This window comes from Scyliorhinus torazame, chromosome 16, assembly GCF_047496885.1.
Source record: "Scyliorhinus torazame isolate Kashiwa2021f chromosome 16, sScyTor2.1, whole genome shotgun sequence".
Taxonomy (NCBI): Eukaryota; Metazoa; Chordata; class Chondrichthyes; order Carcharhiniformes; family Scyliorhinidae; genus Scyliorhinus; species Scyliorhinus torazame.
Genome location: NC_092722.1, coordinates 182,160,070 through 182,173,503, shown reverse-complemented (window position 1 = coordinate 182,173,503; position 13,434 = coordinate 182,160,070). Strand labels below are relative to the sequence as shown.

Sequence of the window (13,434 nt, the reverse complement as noted above, 5' to 3'; positions counted from 1 at the left end):
CTCCTCGACGACCATTGGCCAGTGTCTCCTCGTTGCTGAAGGTTTCATCGACTTGCACCCCGACGTTAGCCAGGGAACCTCACTTTTGTCTTAGGCCAAATGTCAGAAACATGGCTGCAGTTTCATTCAATGAAAGTTCAGAAACTTCACACCAATTCAGGTGATCTGTTTGAACTCTTTAAATCTTCTCTCAATGTCTGACAAACTGTTCTGAAGGGGAGCTCACCAATCAGAGCCCAATGTTGTTATGTATTGCCTGCTCAAGAGCCTATCAGCAAATGAAGAGCTCCCAGGCTCTGCTTGGTGCTCAAAGAATCAGAGAATCCCTCCAGTGCAGAAGTAGGCCATTCGGCCCATCGAGTCTGCACCGCTCTTTGAATGGCCACCTAGCTCCATTCCCCCACCCTTTTCCTGCAACCCCACCCTAAGAGGAAATTTAGCATGGCCAATTCATCAATTGGCAGTGCTATGGCTTGAGGGGGGCCATGGTCATGAAAGGGGTAGTGAGGGGGGTACGAAGGATGTTGGGGGGGGGGGGGTGAAGTGGAGGTATGTAGGGTCCTCATTAAGGTTGAGGGAGTGAAGGGGGGGGGGTCATGAAATGGGAGGACCCGAAAGGGGGAGGTGGGTAATGCCAATGTGTACCAGAGGTGGTATTGTCCATGGGTGCAGGGTGTGGAGGACCTCAAGCTCACTTAGAGATCAGGACTCCTTTTCAAAATGATGCCCCGATCTCGAAGGAGCTGGTCTCACCAGTGAGTTCAGCTCCCCACTGCTGAAAAAATTTCAAAGGGCGCGATTTACTGGCCACATTGTGCTCTCCCTTGAGTGTGTTGTGACCAGTGAATGCCAGGAGAGCCCTCTCATGGGCTTTCCGACAGTCGTCACGCCTCGCGGAACTTCTGTGAGGCATCGGAGTCCGAATCCCGCTCACAAGGGGCGGGACCAAACCACGTGCTGAAGCTGGTTTTAAACCAACTTCGGCGAACTTACCGGCATCCACTGGCCTCCCTTGATTCTCCGGCCTCCCCAACGAGGCCACAGCCGGGCACCTTTCAGTACTGGTACACAAAAAGGTGGACCACGTGGAATGGCACCTGGGGGGGGTCTCCCGCGCCATTCCTTGGCATTGCCAAGGTGCCCAGATGACACTGCCAAGCTGGCAGATGCGCTGCCTGGGTACCAGGGTGGCAGTGTGGAGTAGTGCCCATGTGTGTGAGGGGTGACATTGGCCATGGGTGAGGGGTGTGGGGGACCCAAAGCTCACTTAGAGATCGGGGCACTCTTTCAAATTGGTCGCCCGATCTCGGAGTTCTCGCGACCCTCAAGGTTGAACCGCCTTCCTTGTTTGCGAACCTCACCCCGGATTGCAAACCCGTCGCTACTAGGAGCAGACGGTACAGCTCCCCAGTGCCAAAAAAAAATTCAAAATGTAGGTTAAACCAGTGAGAAACACCCCAGGGCCCCACAAAAAATGACTAAGTGACATTGAATAGTGGTGTGGAACTCGCTGGCAGAGCCGACGGGAATCTCCCTGAAAAAAACATCACAAATGAACTGAGTAATTTTTCCAGAGAATTGCGCCCTATGTGTGGGATGGACCAGGAAGAAATTCCCCCAGGCCCCAAAAAATGACTAAGTGTTGGGTGAATCCAGGTGGATCTCACCCAAAAAGCCGGTGGGAAATATCCCACCAAACACGCCCAAAATGACACAAAAATGTTTTGGGTGAATCGCGCCCATGATGTAGTAATTAATCAGTTCTCCACAAAACCTATAGGCCTTGAAATGAGTATTCAAACGCCTGGGCAGCAGGAGTTATGCTGCCAGGAATATTGTTCCTCTCAAAATAATCAAATTAAATGCTTTGCAACAAGTCTTTCTGCTGGTAGAGCCATCTGACGCTGTAACAGATGATGAGTTAACAGCTTTGGCTGCTTATACTATGCCTGTGAACTTCCTTTAATCACAAATGCCAGATTTGCCAACAACTGGAGAGAGAGCTGTTCATAAATATTCCCTTTTCTCAGTCCTGCGGAGATCAACATTGCAAAAGCTGCCAATGGAATAGGTGGAGGTGTGAACACATGTGGACTCTCCATTGTAACTGTGAGTCATTGGCACCAAGGGTTTCATTTTACTAACTTTCTCAGGTCTGTAGAAAGTCTGTCAGTTTGAGTCATGTGCAAAACTGATGGTGGATAGCTCAATCAGTAAATCATTTATGGATTCAGCATTGGACCACCAGCCAATATTCCTGACAGGATCATCACAGGTGATGGAGTGGAATGAGGGAGACTGCTGGTGAGAGGTAGAACATTCAAATTTCAGAGCAATCAGAAATATACTTTGGAGGCTTTTGATTAACTTCCAATTCCCATTATCTTCAAGGTGGGCCCTCTCCCATTACGGCAGATAACTGAAATTCTGCTACAGCCCTGAATATTATAAAATAAATAGATACCTGAAAAATTACTGGTGCCTTTCAAAGCTCCCTTGTTACTGTATTTTATGTTTTCAGACTTTTATAACATTTAAGGTTATGTGGCAGCAGAGTTGTGTTTTAACTGAGATTTCCTTTTCATTGATGTCAATACTAATTTAAACCCTCCGGAAAAGTGGAATCGATGGCTTTCAGTTCCTTACAGCAATGCGAATATAAGACAGAGAGTTGAAATAAGCGGAACAGCCGTTATAAAAAAAACTGACCATCAATTAAAATGCCAAAGAAAACAAAGCTAAAAAGGCTTTCTTGCCTGAATGGTACTACCTACCGAAAACAGTCTTGCAAAATCAGGTCAAGAGTACAGCCAGGGGATGGGCTTTTAAGCACAAAGTAACTGACTGGCAAGATCAGAAAAGACCTTTCAGCCTGAGACTACAACAATTAGAAACAACTAATTATGCTGCATGTTTTTTTATAGCACAATTTGCTGATCCATAAGAAGTAACAAGGTTACTGTGAAAAATGAGAATGTCCTGGATCTTGCTTCAGATGCCTGATAACATTTGCGGCACGGAAGCACAGTGGGTAGCACTGCTGCTTGACAGCTCCAGGGTCCCAGGTTCGATTCCCGGCTTGGGACACTGTCTTGTGTGGTGTCTGCCTGTTCTCCCTGTGTCTGCGTGGGTTTCCTCTGGATGCTCCGGTTTCCTCCCACAATTTCTGAAAGACTAGGGGCGGGATTCTCCACTCCCGCGCCGGTTGGGAGAATCGCCTGGGCCGCCAAGATTTCCCGGGATGCCGGTCCGACGCCCTCCCGCGATTCTCCCAAGCGGCGGGAACGGCCCGGTCGAGTTTCGCGGGCCGCAGGCCGGAGAATCGCCGGAGACACCCAAAATGGCGATTCTCCGGCACCCCTGCTATTCTCAGGCCCGGATGGGCCGAGCGGCCAGGCCGAAACGGCGGGTTCCCCCCGGCGCCGTCCACACCTGGTCACCTGGAGAACAGCGCGCGAAGGCTGGGGGGGCGGCCTGCGGGGAGGCGAGGGGGGATCCTGCACCAGGGGGTACCTCAAATGTGGGGTGGCCCGCGATTGGTGCCCACCGATCGTCGGGCCGTCCTCTCTGAAGGAGGACCTCCTTCCTTCCGCGGCCCCGGAAGATCCGTCCGCCATCTTCTTGCGGGTCGGACTTAGAGGACGGCAACCACGCATGCGCGGGTTGGCGCCGGCCAACCCGCGCATGCGCGGATGACGCCAGTTATGCGGCGCCGGCCGCGTCATCTATGCGGTGCCGCCTTTACGCGGGCGACAAGGCCTGGCGCGTGTAGATGACGCGGCCCCGATCCTAGCCCATTGTCAGGGCCTGAATCGGTCGGGATCGGGGCCGTTTCGCGCCGTCGTGAACCTCGACGCTGTTCATGACAGCAGTGCCACTTCAGCGCGGGAGTGGAGAATCCCGCCCATGCTGTTAGGTGAATTGGACATTCTGAATTCTCCCTCTGTGTACCCGAAAAGATGCCGGAGTGTGGAGACTAGGGGATTTTCACAGTAACTTTGTTGCAGTGTTAATGTAAGGCTACTTGTGACAATAATAAAGATTATTGTTATTTGATCATGCTAATATACTTATCGTCCTTCTCGTCACTATAAAAGCTGGAACATTCAGATATAGGTTAATAATTTCACGCTGTGTCATTCGTTATCTTAGTCAGCTCCAACATCAGAGTTAAGAATGGGGAAATCACTTTACTCGCTGTCCCCATTCACATCACCACCAATTAAAAATTGGTCAATAATCATTTGCGCGAGGTAGCATCAAGGCCAAAAACTCAATTAAGTTCAAGCAAAAAAGTCCTGTTTTGTTTCATATCACTCAGTCTAGGATGTGACTTTGTGCCATAGTGTAAAATGGGTGACAGTAAGTCGGCAGTCCAATGTACTTCACTTTTTATTCTTTTTATTTCTGTTGTTATTTATATTGCTAAATTTAGAGAACCAATTCTTTTTTTTCCAATTAAGGAGCAATTCTAGCGTGGCCTATCCACCAACCCTGCACCTCTTTGGGTTGTGGAGGTGAGACCCATGCAGACACAAGGAGGGTGTGCAAACTCCACACGGACAGTGACCCGGGACTGGGATCGAACCCGGGTCCTCGGTGCCATGAGGCAACAGTGCTAACTACTGCCCGCTTCTATTAAGTTCTACTATAAATATTTGCAATTTGCAATTCTGTGATGTTTTTCATGGAAGATGGAGAGCAAAGAACATACAACAATCCAAATCGGACAAATTTAAAATAGAGTTATATTTTTTCCCCCCCAGGTCAAACGGATGTACCATCACTGTTAATATCTGAAACTGAGTTATTCAGCCTTTTTAGCACCAGTGAATGGATGAACTGATGCAATATGTGTTTCTGCTATGGGAATATACATTCTATAAGCCTTTTAGTAATCTATCTTCACTGCAATTGTAGACAAGTATCATCAATCTTTCAAAGAACAGCCCAATAGGCTTACAGGTTTAGTTTATCCCTGTGCAGGGAAGCAGAACTGTTCAGCGATTGCATTACCTTAAGAGTTTCATTGACTGACGCAGCCCCTCCTGGGAATATCTTCTCTATTTTCACAACAGGTTGCACTTTAGATTCAATACCACCAGAAATACTGATTCCTGTAGTTAAAAGTCAAAAGAGCATAACTGTTTTAGTCTTACAGTACAACAATTGATAAAAATGTAGTCATTAAAACCAATGTACAAACTGTTGTACAAATCATAGAATGCTAAAGCACAAAAAGGACCTTTGGACCACCATTGCTTTTAAACATGAGCCACCTTGTCTAAGTTAGTCACTAATATTCCAAGCAGAACACTTTTTGAGGACTGAAACAGAAAAAAGAGATTTTCAAGGAATCAGAAGAAAAAAACAGTAGGGAAAACATTAAACAGCAGATAGTCTAATCATAGAGAGAACGTTATTGGATTAAAAGGAAGGAAATAAATTGTTAGATACTATAAAAATTGTCAGTGAGTTAATGAAAGATGTTAAAAAACAAAAGAACATGCAAACAGCTAGAGAATGGTGCTAGGCCTACCCAAGGAAATTCTCAGACTGGATTCATTTGTACTGACACCCTCTAGCTTTCTTTGTTTACCAGGTTTTTCGCCTCGAGAGTGGAATGACATGTTATTTTTTTGTTGTTTGCACCTCTTCTCCTTTTCTGTCTATTCCACTAAAGTATTTGTATATTTATCATTTAGTTTTCAGATACCAACTGACTTGCTGCATATTTACATCTTTTGACCTTGTTCAGTCTTTCAGTATTTGCAGGTCTTCTTTTAATTTCTGTTCATTAATATTTTCTTTTCAAGAAGTTATTAATTCCCTTTAGTTGCACATTTAGAAGAGTAAAACATTCTTGCCTTTATTCTTTGTTTTGACAGTGTGTGTATATTTATTGTTGATCTATAGTTGCACCGAAGTGAACCACATAGTATTGGACCAGAATCACATGATCAGGTTGGCAGGTTCCCCTTTCTGAGCCAGTGAGATTTTTGTTGTTTTTATGGCAATCCTAGTTTCATGGGACAAAATTCTCCTGCGGTGGCGGGTGGCACCAGCGGCGCCTTTCCCGCTGGCCAGAATGGCAGGATCCTGCGCCAAATTCTGCACTTGGAACCTAATTAATTATGCACAGACAAATTTACTTCTGAGTCACCTGGCATCTGATCAGTCTGCCCACCAGCTGGCAGGTTCGAAGGTCCCGGCGCGATATTTAAATACCAGTTCAGCACACTCATGTCACTCTCTCTAACCCACCTGTCTTCACCAGCATGTCAGCATCTCAGAGAAAAGGTTTACCAGTCTCAAGACGTCTATTCCTCAATTCAATCACTCACCCTCTGAGCCCATCAACTGCGAAGGGCCCATGCCCCACTTTGACTTCTACTCAGTGTATCTGGGGTTTTTGTGCATCCCCTTCCAGAAAACCATATGGGAGGTGAGGGGGTGGTGGCGAATGACACACTCCACTCACTCCCCCCGTAAACAACGTTGTTGTGGAGTTGTCATGCTCCATGCTGAACCGCCCTGCAGCCAAACAGCAATGCAGGACAGACCAATGAAGGCCAATCGGATCACCCGACAGCTCCATCAGACCCGGCAGCACCAGGAAGGCATCATTGGCAGCTGCCAGGACTGCAGAAGGGAAAGATCAAGGTTGATGGATCCCTGGAGCAGATAAGCCCAGTGTCGTGGGATGGAAGGCAGAGGAGAGGGGGTAGAGGGTTCAAGAAAGAGCATGGGTAAGAATCAGGGATGGGGTTTCACCTAAGGGGAGAGCCACCCCCAATTCGCAAAGGACAGACCATGAAGAGAGACCTCCCACCCTTTTAAGCATTTGAGTTAAAGGAAGTCGGGCTTCCCACTCCTGCCTGGCCCCCCATTCCAAACATTTTATCGTGTAGATGCCGCGTATTATTAGGGGTGATTGTCTTGATAACAAGCCTAATTGACCCTTGATTATTAATTTAAACATTGCGGGCAGGCTGCCGATTTAAGCACCTGTCAGCCCCACCTTTTATTTTTGGGAAGAGCTCAGGGTGGGAGGGATGAGTGCCTGGCCACAGGAACCATGCCTGCCGGGGGCACAGAAAATTCAGCCCACATTGTATAATGGGCAACAGATTCAATATTACCCTCCAAGGTAAATTCCTACCTCTATAACTCCAAAGTTTTGCAGTTTTGATAAGAATTAAATATGTATAATTTATCATACTAAATTGCCACTGTGTCTATTCTTGTCTTTCCATTATAATTATCTAAGGACAATTTTCATTTTCAGATAGTCAGACACTTGCCAGACACAGGAACAAGGCCAGGTGGAAACCTCCAGCCAAGAGAGATAACAGTGTCCATGGGGCAGAAGTAAACAGCTGTTCAAATTGTGTTGTTTCCTTCTGTTGGATGAGGATCCTTAAAGTAACTGAAATTAAAGCTCAGTTATCCTAACAGTGGGCATATACACAGCCTGGCATGGAACTAAGCTACATGGAGAAATAGGTCTTAGATTTGATTCTGGGTTTGAATTATTTTAGTTGGTTTCCTCTTGGACAATAGTTGGTGCATTACAGTTCCCCTCAGCCCACCCCCTCCCTCCCAGGATCAGAAGGAGTAAAATAAGTTAATCAAGTGTGGTGATATCATGGTTGTGTTGTAATTCACCGACTGACCACTAGAAGTCTCATTAATATATGAGTGAATGTTAGAGTCAGTTGATCTCAGACTGACTGGAGAGCAGGGAAGAGGAAGGTTGCTTGTGCATGATCATACTGTTATTCATCTGTTGTTTTGTATATAGTTGACCCTCAGTTAATGTTAATAAATAATTTATAGCTTTAACTACAGGTGTTCTTGTAATATAAATCAGCCACACGACAATAACATTACACTAAGGTTTCACATTTTGTGTGTGTGTGTGGACAAGATTGAGTTCTAGTCTGACGCACACCATGATCAAATATTTGTTTTGGTTCATTTAGCACAGGGCTAAGTCGCTGGCTTTGAAAGCAGACCAAGGCAGGCCAGCAGCACGGTTCAATTCCCGTACCAGCCTCCCCGAACAGGTGCCGGAATGTGGCGACTAGGGGCTTTTCACAGTAACTTCATTTGAAGCCTACTTGTGACAATAAGCGATTTTCATTTCATTTCATTTCATATGTAAAGAATGGACAGTTTGGCACACTAGTGCCTGTGACTTGAATTTTATGATGAACAATGCCTCCAAGAAAGGAAAAGCACACTGAACATAGAAGAAAATTAACTACGGAATAATTCTATCACTTTCCATACAATTTAAGGTGAAATCCATACCTAATGATTGTTTCATCTTGGAAATTTTGACTGTCACTGGCTCATACTCTAGTATTTTTTTTTCTGTGCTTTTCACTGATCTTGTTGTTATTCCTTGACTGGTGCTCTTCTTATCTGCATGCCCATTTTCCAAGAATTCATCGACTTCTGCATATATTGGTTCTTTCTCAAGGCCATTTTGACCTTGTGTAGATGTGTTTACTTTTTCTCTGCTATTGGATGACGCAGGCAAAGTTTCTTCAAACATCTGGTCTAATAAGGGTCTTGTTTTTCTAGATTTGTTCACCATTGAGTACAATGGCAAACCTTTAACATTCTCGGTTTTCTCTTTTTTCGTTTTCCGATGGCTCAATTTGGTTATTCCAGTTTTGCTATTGCCAGACTCCTCAGATCGGATTGTATTGACATCCTGCTTTCCAGCAGATGGCAGTTCTGGAGTTCTAAAGGACTCTGTCAACAACCAGTTTGACCTCACTGGACTGCCTGAGGCAGGTTTAAATGAAGTATTGTCTGTATTATACGAATCCACTGGCACATCTTCTAAAGCTGTGAATGATTTAGTATTACTTTCTTTATGAGGGGAGCCTGATATCCTCAGCCTTTCAATTTCTTCCATCATCATTCTTTCTTTTTCATAATCCTGAGATGGTTTCAAATGAAAGCCACCTCTGTAATCTATAAAGAGGAAAAACAGTCAAAAAATCGAGACACATCGGGCGCGATTCTCCACTCCCACGCCGGTTGGGAGAATCGCCTGGGCCGCCAAAATTTCCGGGGACGCCGGTCCGATGCCCTCCCGCGATTCTACCAAGTGGCGGGAACGGCCCGGTCGAGTTTCGCGGGCCACAGGCCGGAGAATCGCCGGAGACACCGAAAATGGCGATTCTCCGGCACCTCCGCTATTCTGAGGCCCGGATGGGCCGAGCGGCCAGGCCAAAACGGCGGGTTTCCCCCGCCACCGGCCACACCTGGTCGCTACAGTCGTGGGCGGTGCGTGAACGCTGGGGGGGGGGGGCGGCCTGTGGGGGGGCGAGGGGGGATCCTGCACCGGGGGGTACCATAAATGTGGGGTGGCCCACGATCGGTGCCCACCGATTGTCGGGCCGCCCTCTCTGAAGGAGGACCTCCTTCCTTCCGCCGCCCCGCAAGATCCGTCCCCCATCTTCTTGCGGGGCGGATTTGGACAGGACGGCAACCACGCATGCGCGGATGACGTCCGTTATGAGGCGCCGGCTGCGTCATCTATGCGGCGCCGCTTTTACACGGGCGACAAGGCCTGGCGCGGCCCCGATACTAGCCCATTGTCAGGGCCTGAATCGGTCGGGACCAGGGCCGTTCCGCGAGGTCGTGAACCTCGACGGCGTTCATGACGGCGCGGCCACTTCGGCGTGGGGGTGGAGAATCCCGCCCATTCACTCTCAAATACAAGTATGTTAAATCTAATAAGTACCAGGAAACGTGCTCTGTAAAATTTGAAGAGAGAGAAGTTGGCCATCATTGCATCCGTTGTCTCGGCAGGAAAATGGGGTTGGGTGGGTGGGGCTTGGTAGGATGAATAACCAATGTTGCAAGCACACTAGGCAGCACGGTAGCATAGTGATTAGCACAGTTGCTTCACAGCTCCAGGGTCCCAGGTTCGATTCCTGGCTTGGGTCACTGTCTGTGTGGAGTCTACACATTCTCCTTGTGTCTGCGTGGGTTTCCTTCGGGTGCTCCGGTTTCCTCCCACAGTCCAAAGATGTGCAGGTTAGGTGGATTGGCCGTGCTAAATTCCCCTTTGTGTCAAAAGGTTCGGTGGGGTTATTGGGTTACGGGGATAGGGTGGAGGTGTGGGCACAGGTAGGGTGCTCTTTCCAAGGGCCAGTGCAAACTCAATGGGCTGAGTGGCCTCCTTCTGCACTGTAAATTCTATGATCACATAAGCCCATGGAAATGGGCAACAGTGACTCATTGTAATTTTCCCAGGGGCAGCCAATTAAAGCTCAAAGGCAACCTCCCCTTCAGATTAGGGATGTTGTGTGGGCTTTTGAGTTGGAGGGACAATCAGAAAGAAGCCTTTCAGCTTGAAAGGAGCAGCAGGTTACAATGTAAGTCAGAGATGGGGCACTTCAAAATAGAGGCACTCTCTCCCCCAACCTTTTCAAATTTTAATGAAAAAAGGCTTTTGCAGTCAGGTAGAATCAGTGGGGGGGGGGGGGGGGGGGCTTTACATGGTGGCATGCAGCTGTTGCTGCAGCCAGACAGGGATTGAGGGCCTTAAAGTTTCCCTGGATCACGGATCACCACCCCTCCCTCCAGTCTGCCGCCGAGAACCCATCTGCAAGCAGTTAAACTGGCCTCTGCTGCCCTAGGAAACCTGGAGACTAACTGGAAAATCCCAGTCAGCCGACTTTAAATGGCTTTAAGTGGCCATTAAGTACATAGATAGGCTACCTGCCATATGAAGACAGATACTAGTCCTGCAGGAACTCCCCGCCCTCCAATTCTGCTTCCACAGAAATGTCCCTAGGTTAAGATGTAGTCAGTGAACCAGAACGGCTCCATTCCCAGTCACGAGTGGAGCTAAAACTCAAGCCCCACATTGGTCTCAATCTATTATCGGGCGTTTTGGGAAGTTACCTCAAGTACGCATATGCTCATTTGCATATGCTAATGAGGGCCCTAAAGCATGTTCCAAACCCATCTAAGAAATTAGGTTGCCCTTTTGGGGCAGGTGTTGTTCTTGCTTTGTTAAGATTTTCCGCACGTGGATGCAGCCAAGCAATCAGCTGCCACCAAAAAAGCAGGAATTTTTTTCCAGAGATTTTTGTGGAGCCATAAAGACTGCTTACCTGTGTGCCTTTCAGAAAAGTACGACATCACCACAGCTGTGAACTATCAATACCTGTGGCATGTAGCTATGAGCCATCTTCAAATCACATAGCTAACATCAAGAATGAAATGATGTGATAATGTATTAATCCTTTGTTCATGCAAGAAGAAACTCCAGCTGTTGCATCTCAAGAGACTAACCTGGAATTGGTGTGATCAGATGTCTTTTTGGGGCTAGACCATTGTCTGAAGGCCTAAGTATTGGAGATCTCCCTGGTGGTAGATATTTTATTGACACTGAATTAATCAACAGTATAAAATATGCACCTTAAATATGATATTGCATCTTATTTTGTGCAGAAAAGTAATTTTGTGTTCTATAGGACTGCATTAATGCTAGAAAAACAAAGCTGGAACCACTACAGTAATTGTCACATGAAGGCAGCGTCTATCTTCAGTTCTTTTGTCATAAATCCTACAATATTCTCAGGAGTATTGAGAAGGTTAAACAACAAAGGTTCATTTAGGCAAACAAAAGTAAAGGCCGCAATATGGCATACAGCACGCAAGTCCCAGGCAGGTTACCGATCATGTCGGTCCAAATCCTGGCCAGCTTTTAAGAACTTGGTTCCCGAATTCCAGCTGCTCGGCCTCGCCCCTCAGTGGGGGAGCTCGTACTCCACGAACCACATAGGGAGATCAATTGGGTCATTCCTGTGGGTTTCGTGAGGGTCATTACAATTCCCTTTATTAAGCTGTTACTAATACAATTTTATTCTACTGTCTCAGTACGTTCACCACTTAGTAAAAAGTTTTCAACTTCAGCGGAAATACCTATCAGTGAGTTTTAACTTTTAAAATTAATAGAAATAGAATAGAATGAATATAGTAAACTAAAACATTAATTATATTAAGTAATATAACTAGAATACAGAAAAAATTTGTTTGTAACTAAAACACGGGGAAAATTATCAAATCATTTTGATATTTGAATATTTTTTTAAAAAGTATTTTTATTAAGGTTTTGCAGAATTTTTCATAATAAAACAGTGGTACCAATAATAACAAAACAAACTAGAGTGAACATTAGCATAGTGCAAAAAGAGAATATACAATAACAATTAAATAGACATTACCCCATGCGACTCAGTCTTCCCACACCATCCCAATGAAGCATTCCCCCCCCCCCCACTACGGATTGCTGCTGCTGACATTTTAATTTTCCCGAGAAAGTCGACGAAAGCCACCTCCGAGAGAACCCTAGCGTAGACTCTCTTAAGGCAAACTTTATTTTCTCGAGGCTGAGAAACCCAGCCATGTCGTTAACCCATGTCTCTACCCTTGGGGGCTTCGAGTCCCTCCACATTAATAAAATCCGTCTCCACTACTCGGGAGGCAAAGGCCAAGACGTCGGCCTCTTTCGCACCCTGAACTCCCGGGTCTTCTGGCACTCCAAAGATCATTATCTCTGGACTCGGCACCACCCGTGTGTTAATCACCTTGGACATTGCCCTCGCGAACCCTTGCCAGAACTCTCTAAGCTCCGGGCATGCCCAAAACATGTGGACATGGTTTGCAGGGCTGCCCTTGCACCTCATACAACTGTCTTCTACCCCAAAAACTTGCTCATTCGTGCTGCCGTCATGTGTGTCCGGCGGACCACCTTAAATTGAATTAGACTGAGCCTGGCACATGATGAGGAGGAATTAACCCTGTCCAGGACCTCTGCCCACAGATCCGCTTCCAACCCCTCACCTACCTCCTCCTCCCACTTGCCCTTGAGCTCCTCCACCGGGGTTTCCTCCGCCTCCTGCAGTTCCTGGTAGATATCCAACACCTTCCCCTCCCCCACCCAGGTGCCGGAGACCGCCCTGACCTGAATCCTCAGTGGCGGCAGCGCCGGAAAGGCCACTACCTGTTTTTTCAGGAATGCTCGTACTTGCAGATAGTTAAAGGCGTTTCCTGGCGGCAGATTACATTTGTCCTCTAGCGCCTTCAAACTGGGAAAGCTTCCGTCTATGAACAGATCTCCCATCCTTCTGATGCCTGCCCTCTGCCAGTTCTGGAACCCACCATCCATCCTACCCGGGACAAACCTGTGGTTGTTACATATCGGGGTCCAGACCGACGCTCCCTCCACCTTCTTGTACCTCCTCCACTGTCCCCAGATCCGCAGTGTCGCCACCACCACCGGACTTGTGGAGTAACGGGTCGGCGAGAACGGCAAAGGAACCATTATCAAAGCTTCCAGACTAGTACCTTTACATGACGCCATCTCCAGCTGCTCCCACGCCCCCCCCCCCCCCC

General features: G+C 47.1%; 1 protein-coding gene across 1 annotated transcript in view; it reads right to left on the bottom strand.

Moving 5' to 3' along the window:
• The window catches only part of pdzd7a (PDZ domain containing 7a), a 153,004-nt gene that overhangs the window by 33,946 nt on the left and 105,624 nt on the right, over positions 1 to 13,434 (bottom strand). Inside the window, exons 13-15 of the mRNA XM_072479557.1 lie at positions 11,329 to 11,400; positions 8,317 to 8,991; positions 5,017 to 5,117 (exon numbers count right to left, since the gene is read on the bottom strand). Coding sequence (XP_072335658.1) covers positions 5,017 to 5,117; positions 8,317 to 8,991; positions 11,329 to 11,400 — 848 coding nt within the window. The remainder of the gene's footprint in view (positions 1 to 5,016; positions 5,118 to 8,316; positions 8,992 to 11,328; positions 11,401 to 13,434) is intronic.